The 13,101-nt window shown below is 73.8% G+C and overlaps 1 protein-coding gene across 1 annotated transcript; it reads right to left on the bottom strand.

The window, feature by feature from the left end:
- Positions 1–1,204: 1,204 nt before the first annotated feature.
- LOC135310989 (POU domain, class 2, transcription factor 2-like) lies at positions 1,205–11,415 on the bottom strand (the record flags this gene model as incomplete). The annotated part of the gene is made up of 8 exons (XM_064440135.1): positions 11,322–11,415; positions 9,410–9,616; positions 9,144–9,249; positions 7,793–7,884; positions 6,179–6,340; positions 5,955–6,096; positions 3,578–3,729; positions 1,205–1,399 (listed from the first exon to the last, which is right to left on the bottom strand). Coding segments are annotated over exons 1-8 (1,083 nt in total), but the record flags the coding sequence as incomplete, so codon positions are not given.
- Between the last annotated feature and the right edge of the window lie 1,686 nt (positions 11,416–13,101).

Raw genomic sequence — 13,101 nt, 5'->3', positions numbered from 1 at the left:
CCGGGGCCATATAGGGGATGGGGACCCAGGGCCATATAGGGGGTGGGGGCCCGGGGCCATATAGGGGGTGGGGGCCCGGGGCCATATAGGGGGTGGGGGCCCAGGGCCATATAGGGGACGGGGACCCGGGGCCATATAGGGGTTGGGGACCCAGGGCCATATAGGGGATGGGGACCCAGGGCCATATAGGGGTTGGGGGCCTGGGGCCATATAGGGGATGGGGACCCAGGGCCATATAGGGGGTGGGGGCCCGGGGCCATATAGGGGATGGGGACCCGGGGCCATATAGGGGGTGGGGACCCGGGGCCATATAGGGGGTGGGGACCCGGGGCCATATAGGGGGTGGGGGCCCGGGGCCATATAGGGGATGGGGACCCAGGGCCATATAGGGGGTGGGGACCCGGGGCCATAGAGGGGATGGGGACCCGGGGCCATATAGGGGACGGGGACCCGGGGCCATATAGGGGGTGGGGACCCGGGGCCATATAGGGGATGGGGACCCAGGGCCATATAGGGGATGGGGACCCGGGGCCATATAGGGGATGGGGACCCGGGGCCATATAGGGGATGGGGACCCAGGGCCATATAGGGGGTGGGGACCCGGGGCCATAGAGGGGATGGGGACCCGGGGCCATATAGGGGATGGGGACCCGGGGCCATATAGGGGGTGGGGACCCAGGGCCATATAGGGGAAGGGACCCAGGGCCATATAGGGGATGGGGGCCCGGGGCCATATAGGGGGTGGGGACCCGGGGCCATATAGGGGGTGGGGGCCCGGGGCCATATAGGGGATGGGGACCCGGGGCCATATAGGGGGTGGGGACCCGGGGCCATATAGGGGATGGGGACCCGGGGCCATATAGGGGGTGGGGACCCATGGCCATATAGGGGGTGGGGACCCGGGGCCATATAGGGGAAGGGACCCAGGGCCATATAGGGGAAGGGACCCAGTTCCATATAGGGGGTGGGGACCCGGGGCCGTACAGGGGATAGGGGCTGGGGGGGCACCCGGGGCCAGGCTCTTGGATGGGGACCCTCCCCCCTCACCCCACGCACCATGTGTGGGCTGTAGGCGGGGGGCAGGCCGGGGGGGGGTCAGGGACCATCCCGGGGGGGGGGGTCAGGGGCTGGCGGGGGTGGGGGGTCAGGGGCCATTCAGGGCCAGGCTCCGGGGATGGGGACCCTCCCCCCTCACCCCACGCACCATGTGTGGGCTGTAGGCGGGGGGCTTGCCGGGGGGCGCGGGGGGCAGGCCGGGGGGGGGCCCGGTGCCGGTGCCGCAGGGGTTGATGCGCTTCTCCTTCTGGCGGCGGTTGCAGAACCACACGCGAATCACCTCCTTCTCCATGTGCAGCTGCTCCGCGATCAGCAGGATCTCCTCCGACGTGGGCTTCTGGTTCTGGGGGGCAGCGGTTGGGGGGCGGCCGGGGCGGGGGGCGGGGGGCGGGGGGGGGACTGGGGGAGACTGGGGGAGACTGGGGGGCAGCTGGGGAGAGACTGGTGGGGAGCTGGGGGGCATCTGGGGGGCATCTGGGGAGAGACTGGTGGGGAGCTGGGGGGCAGCTGGGGTGGGAGATTGGGGGGAGAGTGGGGGGCAGCTGGGGGGAGAATGGGGAGAGACTGTGGGGGGCAGCTGGGGGGCAGCGGGGGGAGACTGCGGGGGAGACTTGGGGGGAGACTAGGGGACAGCTGGGGGGAGACTGGGGGGCAGCGCGGGGGGACACTGGGGGGGGGGGAGAGTGGGGCAGAGGCTGGAGGGGAGACTTGGGGGGGTTCAGCCATTCCAGGGGGCTCAGCCATTCGGGGTCCCCCTGTGCGGGGGCGGGGTGTGTGGGGCGGGGTGGGGGGCGGTGTGGGGCGGTGTGGGGCGGTGGGGGGCGGTGTGGGGCGGTGTGGGGCGCTGTGGGGGGCGGTGTGGGGTGGTGTGGGGCGGGGTGTGGGGCGGGGTGGGGCGGTGTGGGGCGGTGTGGGGCGGGGTGGGGCGGGGTGGCGCGGTGTGGGGCGGTGTGGGGCGGGTGTGGGGGGTGTGGGGGGGGGGGGGGGGGGGTGGGGGGCGGGGGGGGGGGTGGGGGGGGTGGGGGGGGGGGGGGGGCGGGGTGGGGGGGGGTGGGGGGCGGGGGGGGGGGGGTGGGGGGCGGTGTGGGGCGGTGGGGCGGTGGGGCGGTGTGGGGCGGGGTGGGGGCGGTGTGGGGCGGTGTGGGGCGGTGTGGGGCGGTGTGGGGGGCGGTGTGGGGCGGTGTGGGCGGGGGCGGTGGTGGGGGCGGTGTGGGGGCGGTGTGGGCGGTGTGGGGCGGGGTGGGGGGACGGTGTGGGGCGGTGTGGGGCGGTGGGGGCGGTGTGGGGCGGTGTGGGCGTGGGGCGGTGTGGGGCGGTGTGGGGGCGGTGTGGGAGGCGGTGTGGGGCGGGTGTGGGGGCGGTGTGGGGTGGTGTGGGAGGTGTGGGGCGGGGTGGGGGCGGTGTGGGCGGTGTGGGGCGGGGTGTGGGGCGGTGTGTGGGGCGGTGTGGGGCGGTGTGGGGCGGTGTGTGGGGCGGGGTGTGGGGCGGTGTGGGGCGGTGTGGGGCGGGGTGTGGGGCGGTGTGGGCGGGTGGGCGGTGTGGGGCGGGTGTGGGGCGGGGTGGCGGTGGGGGCGGTGTGGGGCGGTGTGGGGCGGTGTGGGGCGGTGGGGGCGGTGTGGGCGGTGTGGGGCGGTGTGGGGCGGGGTGTGGGGCGGTGTGGGGCGGTGTGGGGCGGTGTGGGGCGGGGTGGGGCGGGGTGGGGGGCGGTGTGGGGTGGTGTGGGGCGGGGTGGGGCGGGGTGTGGGGCGGTGTGGGGCGGGGTGGGGCGGGGTGTGGGGCGGTGGGGGCGGTGTGGGGCGGTGTGGGGCGGTGTGGGGCGGTGGGGGCGGTGTGGGGGGCGGTGTGGGGCGGTGTGGGGCGGTGTGGGGCGGTGTGGGGCAGTGGGGCAGGGTGTGGGGCGGTGTGGGGCGGTGTGGGGCGGTGGGGGCGGTGTGGGGGGCGGTGTGGGGCGGTGTGGGGCGGGGTGTGGGGCGGTGTGGGGCGGTGTGGGGCGGTGTGGGGCGGTGGGGCAGGGTGTGGGGCGGTGTGGGGCGGTGTGGGGCGGTGGGGGCGGTGTGGGGGGCGGTGTGGGGCGGTGTGGGGCGGTGTGGGGGGCGGTGTGGGGGGCGGTGTGGGGCGGTGTGGGGGGCGGTGGGGCAGGGTGTGGGGCGGTGTGGGGCGGTGTGGGGCAGGGTGTGGGGCGGTGTGGGGGGCGGTGGGGGGCGGTGTGGGGCGGTGTGGGGCGGTGTGGGGGGCGGTGGGGCGGGGTGTGGGGCAGTGTGGGGCGGTGTGGGCGGTGTGGGGCGGGGTGTGGGGCGGTGGGGGCGGTGTGGGGGGCGGTGTGGGGCGGTGTGGGGGGCGGTGTGGGGCGGTGTGGGGCGGTGTGGGGCGGTGTGGGGCGGTGTGTGGGGCGGTGTGGGGCAGGGTGTGGGGCGGTGTGGGGCGGTGTGGGGCGGGGTGGGGCGGGGTGTGGGGCGGTGGGGGGCGGTGGGGCGGGGTGTGGGGCGGTGTGGGGCGGTGTGGGGCGGCGGGGGGGTCTCACCGCGAGGAAGCTTTTCTCCAGGGCGAAGCGGACGTTGGTCTCGATGCTGGTGCGTTTCTTGCGGCGCCGCCCCGGGAGCCCCTCGAAGCCCCCCAGGCTGGGGGAGCTCAGCGCGTTGGGGCTGGGCAGCGTCGAGTCCACCGACATGGTCTCTATAGGGGGCGGGGGGGGTGGGGGGGCCGCAGGGGTCGCATCACGTATGGGAGACCCCCCCCCACCCCCCCACAGCCGCCAGAGCCCGCCCCGGGGTCACCCCACCTCCCCCCCCCCGCCCCGGTGACTTCGGTGATGGGGGGGGCCCCGGAGTGGGGCTTGGGGGGGCAGGGGGTGGTATGGGGCTATAGGGGTGTGGGGACCATATGGGGATGGGACCAGGGGCCGTATGGGGCCGGGGACCATATAGGGATGGGACATGGGGCCATATGGGGATGGGGACCATATGGGGACTGGGACCAGGGGCCATATGGGGCCGGGGGCCATATGGGGATGGGGGCCATATGGGGACTGGGACCAGGGGCCATATGGGGCCGGGGGCCATATGGGGATGGGGGCCATATGGGGTTGGGACCAGGGGCCATATGGGGTTGGGACCAGGGGCCATATGGGGATGGGACCAGGGGCCATATGGGGATGGGGACCATATGGGGATGGGACCAGGGGCCATATGGGGATGGGGACCATATGGGGACTGGGACCAGGGGCCATATGGGGATGGGGACCATATGGGGACTGGGACCAGGGGCCATATGGGGATGGGGACCATATGGGGATGGGGGCCATATGGGGTTGGGACCAGGGGCCATATGGGGATGGGACCAGGGGCCATATGGGGATGGGGACCATATGGGGACTGGGACCAGGGGCCATATGGGGATGGGGACCATATGGGGATGGGGGCCATATGGGGTTGGGACCAGGGGCCATATGGGGATGGGGCCGGGGGCCATATGGGGTTGGGACCAGGGGCCGTATGGGGATGGGGACCATATGGGGATGGGACCAGGGGCCATATGGGGATGGGACCAGGGGCCATATGGGGTTGGGACCAGGGGCCGTATGGGGATGGGACCAGGGGCCGTATGGGGTTGGGACCAGGGGCCGTATGGGGATGGGACCAGGGGCCGTATGGGGATGGGGACCATATGGGGATGGGACCAGGGGCCATATGGGGATGGGACCAGGGGCCATATGGGGATGGGGACCAGGGGCCATATGGGGATGGGACCAGGGGCCATATGGGGATGGGGGCCATATGGGGATGGGGCCGGGGGCCATATGGGGATGGGGGCCATATGGGGATGGGGCCGGGGGCCATATGGGGACGGGGACCATATGGGGATGGGACCAGGGGCCATATGGGGATGGGGCCGGGGGCCGTATGGGGCCAGGGGCCGTATGGGGATGGGACCAGGGGCCGTATGGGGATGGGGGCCGTATGGGGATGGGGCCGGGGGCCGTATGGGGATGGGACCAGGGGCCATATGGGGATGGGGCCGGGGGCCATATGGGGATGGGACCAGGGGCCGTATGGGGATGGGGGCCGTATGGGGATGGGACCAGGGGCCATATGGGGATGGGGCCGGGGGCCGTATGGGGATGGGGCCGGGGGCCGTATGGGGATGGGACCAGGGGCCATATGGGGATGGGGCCGGGGGCCGTATGGGGCCGGGGGCCGTATGGGGATGGGGCCGGGGGCCGTATGGGGCCGGGGGCCGTATGGGGCCGGGGGCCGTATGGGGATGGGGCCGGGGGCCGTATGGGGCCTGCGGCCGTATGGGGCCGGGGGCCGTATGGGGATGGGGCCGGGGGCCATATGGGGCCGGGGGCCGTATGGGGCCGGGGGCCGTATGGGGATGGGGCCGGGGGCCGTATGGGGCCGGGGGCCGTATGGGGCCGGGGGCCGTATGGGGATGGGGCCGGGGGCCGTATGGGGCCGGGGGCCGTATGGGGATGGGACCAGGGGCCATATGGGGACGGGGACCATATGGGGATGGGACCAGGGGCCATATGGGGATGGGACCAGGGGCCATATGGGGATGGGACCAGGGGCCGTATGGGGATGGGGCCGGGGGCCGTATGGGGATGGGGCCGGGGGCCGTATGGGGATGGGGGCCGTATGGGGATGGGACCAGGGGCCATATGGGGTTGGGACCAGGGGCCATATGGGGCCGGGGACCATATGGGGATGGGGCCGGGGGCCATATGGGGATGGGACCAGGGGCTGTATGGGGCCGGGGGCCGTATGGGGATGGGACCGGGGGCCATATGGGGATGGGACCAGGGGCCATATGGGGATGGGACCAGGGGCCATATGGGGCCGGGGGCCGTATGGGGATGGGACCGGGGGCCGTATGGGGCCGGGGCGACCCCCCCTCACCGGCGTCGTTGAGCCACTTCTCCAGCAGCGGCTTGAGCTTGCACATGTTCTTGAAGCTGAGGTTGAGCGCCTCGAAGCGGGAGATGGTCGTTTGGCTGAAGTCGTTGCCGTAGAGCTTCCCCATGGCCAGCCCCACGTCACCCTGGGGGGCAGGGGCGGGGGGGGGGCGGGTCACCCTCCGGCAGCCCCCAACCCGCCCCCCGGGGACCCCAAACATGACATACCTGGGTGAACCCCAGCTTGATGCGCCGCTGCTTGAAGGTGCGGGCGAACTGCTCCAGCTCCTCCAGGTCGCTGGGTTCCTCGGGGTGCGGGGGGGGGTCCAGGCATTTGGGGGGGGGGCCCGGGGGCAGGTGGGACTCGGGGAGGCCTGGCCGAGTCGCTGGCTGGGAGAGAAAGGGTGGGGAGGGGGTGTTGGGGGGTGGGGGGGGGTGCAGACACCCTCCCCCATGTCTAGGAGGGAAGGGAGGGATGGGGAGGGGGAGATGGGGCACAGACCCCTCCCAGTCTAGGAGGGATGGGAGGGGGAGATGGGGCGCAGACCCCTCCCAGTCTAGGAGGGATGGGAGGGGGAGATGGGGCGCAGACCCCTCCCAGTCTAGGAGGGATGGGAGGGGGAGATGGGGCGCAGACCCCTCCCAGTCTAGGAGGGATGGGGAGGGGGAGATGGGGCGCAGACCCCTCCCAGTCTAGGAGGGATGGGGAGGGGGAGATGGGGCGCAGACCCCTCCCAGTCTAGGAGGGATGGGAGGGGGAGATGGGGCGCAGACCCCTCCCAGTCTAGGAGGGATGGGAGGGGGAGATGGGGCGCAGACCCCCCCCAGTCTAGGAGGGATGGGAGGGGGAGATGGGGTGCAGACCCCTCCCAGTCTAGGAGGGATGGGAGGGGGAGATGGGGTGCAGACCCCCCCCAGTGTAGGAGGGATGGGGAGGGGGAGATGGGGCGCAGACCCCTCCCAGTCTAGGAGGGATGGGGAGGGGGAGATGGGGTGCAGACCCCTCCCAGTCTAGGAGGGATGGGAGGGGGAGATGGGGTGCAGACCCCTCCCAGTCTAGGAGGGATGGGAGGGGGAGATGGGGTGCAGACCCCTCCCAGTCTAGGAGGGATGGGGAGGGGGAGATGGGGTGCAGACCCCTCCCAGTCTAGGAGGGATGGGAGGGGGAGATGGGGCGCAGACCCCTCCCAGTCTAGGAGGGATGGGGAGGGGGAGATGGGGTGCAGACCCCTCCCAGTCTAGGAGGGATGGGAGGGGGAGATGGGGCGCAGACCCCTCCCAGTCTAGGAGGGATGGGAGGGGGAGATGGGGCGCAGACCCCTCCCAGTCTAGGAGGGATGGGAGGGGGAGATGGGGCGCAGACCCCCCCCAGTCTAGGAGGGATGGGAGGGGGAGATGGGGCGCAGACCCCTCCCAGTCTAGGAGGGATGGGAGGGGGAGATGGGGCGCAGACCCCTCCCAGTCTAGGAGGGATGGGAGGGGGAGATGGGGCGCAGACCCCTCCCAGTCTAGGAGGGATGGGGAGGGGGAGATGGGGCGCAGACCCCTCCCAGTCTAGGAGGGATGGGAGGGGGGAGATGGGGCGCAGACCCCTCCCAGTCTAGGAGGGATGGGAGGGGGAGATGGGGCGCAGACCCCTCCCAGTCTAGGAGGGATGGGAGGGGGAGATGGGGCGCAGACCCCTCCCAGTCTAGGAGGGATGGGGAGGGGGAGATGGGGTGCAGACCCCTCCCAGTCTAGGAGGGATGGGAGGGGGAGATGGGGCGCAGACCCCCCCCAGTGTAGGAGGGATGGGGAGGGGGAGATGGGGTGCAGACCCCCCCCCGGCACTGCCCCCCATACCTGTGCTGGCAGCCCCCCGCGGGGCTGGTTTGGCAGGAGCCCCCCGGGGCTTTGCTGAGGTAGCTGAAAGAGGTTTGGGGTGGGGAGCAGCCCTGCAAGAGGGGGGGCGGGGGTCAGGGTGGGGGGGGGCACCCCCAGGGGACCCCCGAATTGCCAGTTCCTGGGAGGGGGGCTGGGCATCCCTGAGCACCCCTCCAGGGACCCCTGAGCACCCCGGGGCACCCCAGGAGCTCCAGGTACCCCAAACACCTGCTGTACCTTGGGGACCCCCGAGCACCCCAGGGACCCCTGAGCACCCCAATCCCTTGGGGACCCCTGAGCACTGTGGGGACCCCATGCACCCCAAACCCCCTGGGGACCCCCAAGCACCCTGGGGACCCTGAGCACCCCAAACCCCCTGGGGACCCCAAACACCCTGTGCACCTTGGGGACCCCCGAGCACCCCAGGGACCCCTGAGCACCCCAGTCCCTGGGAGACCCCAAAAACCTTCTGCACCTTGGGGACCCTTTAGCATCCCGAGGACCCCCAGCACTCTGTGCGCCGCTGAGCACCCCGAGCCCCCTGGGGACCCCCAGCACCCTGAGCACCCCGACCCCCCCCAGGCACCCCACCACCCTGAGCACCCCAAACCCTCCCCGGGGACCCCCACCACCCTGAGCACCCCGACCCCCCCCCAGGCACCCCCACCACCCTGAGCACCCCAAAACCCCCGGGGACCCCCACCACCCTGTGCACCCCAACCCCCCCCAGGCACCCCACCACCCTGTGCACCCCGACCCCCCCCAGGGACCCCCACCACCCTGTGCACCCCAACCCCCCCCAGGGACCCCACCACCCTGTGCACCCCGACCCCCCCCAGGGACCCCACCACCCTGTGCACCCCGACCCCCCCCAGGGACCCCCACCACCCTGTGCACCCCAACCCCCCCCAGGGACCCCACCACCCTGTGCACCCCGACCCCCCCCAGGGACCCCACCACCCTGTGCACCCCAACCCCCCCCAGGGACCCCACCACCCTGTGCACCCTGACCCCCCCCAGGGACCCCCACCACCCTGTGCACCCCAAACCCCCCCAGGCACCCCACCACCCTGAGCACCCCAACGCCCCCGGGGACCCCCACCACCCTGTGGACCCCGACCCCCCTGGGGACCCCCACCACCCTGTGCACCCCAAACCCCCCCAGGCACCCCACCACCCTGAGCACCCCAACGCCCCTGGGGACCCCCACCACCGTGAGCACCCCTGAGCACCCCAACCCCCCCGGGGACCCCCAGCACCCTCTGCGCCCCCGAGCCCCCCGAGCCCCCCGGGGAGGCCCAGCCCCCCGGGGACCCCAGGACCCCGCTACCTTGCTGTCCTTGCTGGGTGGGGGGCAGCAGGAACTGGGGGGGCGGCTGGAGGTGGTGGCCGGGGACGAGCACCAGTTGCTGGAGCTGGAGGAGCTGCTGGATGTCCTGGGGGGGGGGCACAGGGTGGGGCGGGGGGGGACACAGAGTTGGGGGGGGGGTTGGGGGGTGAGTGGGGACCCTGGGGTTGGGCTGTGGGGGGGACACACACATGCCAGCAGGGTGGGGGGGACGCAGCGGGGGGGGGGGGGGGGTTGTCCCCCCTTACCTGGGCAGTGAGCTGGATGGGCTGGGAGAGGGTGAGCTGGGGGGGGGCCGGGGGGGGCCCAGGGGTCCCCTCCCTGCCCGGGGGGGTTGCGGCGGCTGCGGCCCCCCCGGGCTGGTGCTGCTGCTGCTGCTGAACGGCCGCCGCCAGCAGCTGGGCCTGAGCCTGCTGCAGGAGCAACTGCTGCTGGGCCGGCATCAGCGCTGCCAGCTGGGGGGCGGGGGCAAGGGGGGCAGGGCAGCAGGGGCCGGCGGGGGGGGCAGGGAGGGGCGGGGAGGGGGCGGGGAGGGGCAGGGATGGGCAGGGAGGGGCGGGGAGGGGAAGGGAGGGGAAGGGAGGGGCAGGGAGGGACAGGGAGGGGGAGGGAGGGGCAGGGAGGGGAAGGGAGGGGGAGGGAGGGGGAGGGAGGGGAAGGGAGGGGCAGGGAGGGGCAGGGAGGGGAAGGGAGGGGGAGGGAGGGGAAGGGAGGGGAAGGGAGGGGGAGGGAGGGGGAGGGAGGGGAAGGGAGGGGCAGGGAGGGGCAGGGAGGGGAAGGGAGGGGCGGGGAGGGGAAGGGAGGGGCAGGGAGGGGCAGGGAGGGGGAGGGAGGGGCAGGGAGGGGCAGGGAGGGGCAGGGAGGGGAAGGGAGGGGCAGGGAGGGACAGGGAGGGGAAGGGAGGGGCAGGGAGGGGCAGGGAGGGGCGGGGAGGGGAAGGGAGGGGCAGGGAGGGGCAGGGAGGGGCAGGGAGGGGGAGGGAGGGGCATGGAGGGACAGGGAGGGGCGGGGAGGGGAAGGGAGGGGCGGGGAGGGGCGGGGAGGGGCGGGGAGGGGAAGGGAGGGGCAGGGAGGGGCAGGGAGGGGCAGGGAGGGGCATGGAGGGACAGGGAGGGGCGGGAGGGGAAGGGAGGGGCGGGGAGGGGCGGGGAGGGGAAGGGAGGGGCAGGGAGGGACAGGGAGGGGGAGGGAGGGGCAGGGAGGGGGAGGGAGGGGCGGGGAGGGGCAGGGATGGGCAGGGGGGCAGGTGGGGGAGGGGCAGGGAGGGGCAGGGAGGGGCAGGGGGGCAGGTGGGGGAGGGGCAGGGAGGGGCAGGGAGGGGCAGGGGGGCAGGTGGGGGAGGGACAGGGAGGGGCAGGGAGGGGGAGGGAGGGGGAGGAACAGGTGGGGGGAGGGGCAAAGGGAGGGGCGTTGAGCGCAGAGCAAGGGGGGGTTGGGGGAACGTGGGGCCGCGGGGAAGGGGATGGGGGACACGGGGGGGGGACACGGGGGGGGGTCGGGGGGACGGCGGGGGGGACGGACAGAGGGACGGGGGGACAGAGAGACCGGACATGGGGGGGGCATGAGGGAGACACGGGGAGGGGGACAAGGGAGTCGGGGGCACGGGGGGGGGCACGGGGGGGGCACAGGGGGGACATGGGGGGGGCACACGAGGGGGGCGGGGGGGCACGGGGGGGCACGAGGGGGGCACAGGGGGGACATGGGGGGGGCACGAGGGGGGCACAGGGGGGACATGGGGGGACACACGAGGGGGGCGGGGGGGGCACGGGGGGGGGCACGGGGGGGCACAGGGGGGACATGGGGGGACACACGAGGGGGGCGGGGGGGGCACGGGGGGCACACGGGGGGGGCACAGGGGGGGCACAAGAGGGAGGGACACGAGGGGGGGACACGGGGACAAGTTGGGGACCCGCCGGGGGGGGGGGGGGGGACACACGCAGCCCCACGGCGGGGGGGGGGGGGGCGGGGGGGGGGTGACACAAAGAGGGGGAGCAGCAGGTTAGTACCAGCCCCAAGCGCGGCCCCCCCCTCCCCCCGCTCCCCCCCCCCCCCCCAGCAGCAGCAAAGCCCCTCCCCCACGCCCCCAGCAGCGCGGTGACACCCCCATATGCGTGTGTGTCCCCCCCCCTCCCCAAAATATAGGTGCCCCCCCGGACTCACCCCGGCCAGCTGGCTCCCCGCCAGCATCAGCTGGGTCTGGGGGAGGTGGGGGGGCTGCGCGGGGGGGGCAGCTCGGGGGGGTCCTCGGCTTTAACCTGGGGGGGGGAGGGGTGGAAGAGAGATATCGGGGGGGGGGGTTTTGGGGGGGGGGGGGTTGGGGTGATTTTTTGGGGTGCCCGTCCCCGGAGGCGCTTCCTGTTTTGCTGCCGCCGCCCCCAGCGAGGCCCTGGGATTTCCCCCCCCCCTCCCCCCACCCCCACCCCCCCCCCCGCCCCCCCCACCCTGAGTCATCAACCAGCACCCGCCGCCCGCACCCAAAACAGGAACCTCCCGGGGGGGGCGGGGGGGGCACCCCCGGGGGGGGGGACACCTGGGGGGGGGGGCATTGGGGCGGGGGATGGGGCTTTGGGGGTGTTGGGGGCTGGGGGGGGCTGGGGGGGCCGGGAGGTGTGGGGGGAGGGGGATTTTGGGGTGTTGGGGGGGCTGGGGGGGGCCGGGAGGTGTGGGGGGAGGGGGATTTTGGGGTGTTGGGGGGGCTGGGGGGGCCGGGAGGTGTGGGGGGAGGGGGATTTTGGGGTGTTGGGGGGGGCTGGGGGGGCCGGGAGGTGTGGGGGGAGGGGGATTTTGGGGTGTTGGGGGGGCTGGGGGGGCCGGGAGGTGTGGGGGGAGGGGGATTTTGGGGTGTTGGGGGGGGCTGGGGGGGGCCGGGAGGTGTGGGGGAGGGGGATTTTGGGGTGTTGGGGGGGGCTGGGACTTTGGGGGTGTTGGAGCGTGGGAGTTGGGGGGCTGGGAAATGGGGGGGGTCTTGGAGGGGGTGATGGGAGAGTTGGGGGAGATGTGGGGCTGGCTGGGTTATGGGGGTGCTTGGGGGCTGGGGGGCTTGGGGGGCAGTGGGCGGTTAGGGGTCTGGGGGGGCTTGGGGGGCAGTGGGCAGTTGGGGGGCTGGGGGTCTTGGGAGGCAGTGAGGGGGTTGGGGGCTGGGGGGGCTTGGGGGGCAGTGGGGGGCAGTGGGGGCTTGGGGGGAGTTGGGGGGCTCTTACCTTGGCTCCAGGGCCGGGGGGGGCTGGGGTGAAGGGGGGGGGTTTGTTCTGCTGGGCCTGGGCGGGGGGAGGCAGTGGGTCAGGGGGGGCACGGGGACCCCAGGCTTGGGGCCTGCCCCATGGCGACCCCACGGCTGCCCCACGGGACCCCACAGCCACCCCACAGGACCCCACCGTTGCCCCACGGGACCCCACAGCCACCCCACGGGACCCCACGGCTGCCCTACAGGGCCCCACAGCCACCCCACGGGACCCCACGGCTGCCCCACGGCTGCCCCACGGCTGCCCCACCTCTCACCTGGTGGTTCGTGTCGGGTCCATTTCTTTCTGTGTCTGTGGCGAGACGGGACCCTCAGCACCGGCCTGGGGGGCCCTGAGACCCCCCCGGGCCCCCCCGGGCCTCAGGGTGCCCTATAGCCCCCAGCCCCTATAGCCCCTCATCCCCTATAGCCCCCAGCCCCTATAGCCCCTCATCCCCTATAGCCCCCAACCCCTATAGCCCCCAACCCTATAGCCCCCAGCCCCTATAGCCCCAACCCCTATAGCCCCCAGCCCCTATAGCCCCTCAACCCTATAGCCCCCAGCCCCTATAGCCCCTCATCCCCTATAGCCCCTCATCCCCTATAGCCCCCAGCCCCTATAGCCCCTCATCCCCTATAGCCCCTCATCCCCTATAGCCCCCAACCCCTATAGCCCCTCATCCTCTATAGCCCCCCAACCCCCATAGCACCCCCAACCCC

Source organism: Phalacrocorax carbo, unplaced genomic scaffold (assembly GCF_963921805.1).
Source record: "Phalacrocorax carbo unplaced genomic scaffold, bPhaCar2.1 SCAFFOLD_459, whole genome shotgun sequence".
Taxonomy (NCBI): Eukaryota; Metazoa; Chordata; class Aves; order Suliformes; family Phalacrocoracidae; genus Phalacrocorax; species Phalacrocorax carbo.
Note: the sequence above shows the minus strand (reverse complement) of the source record. Positions and strands in the feature narration are given on the sequence as shown.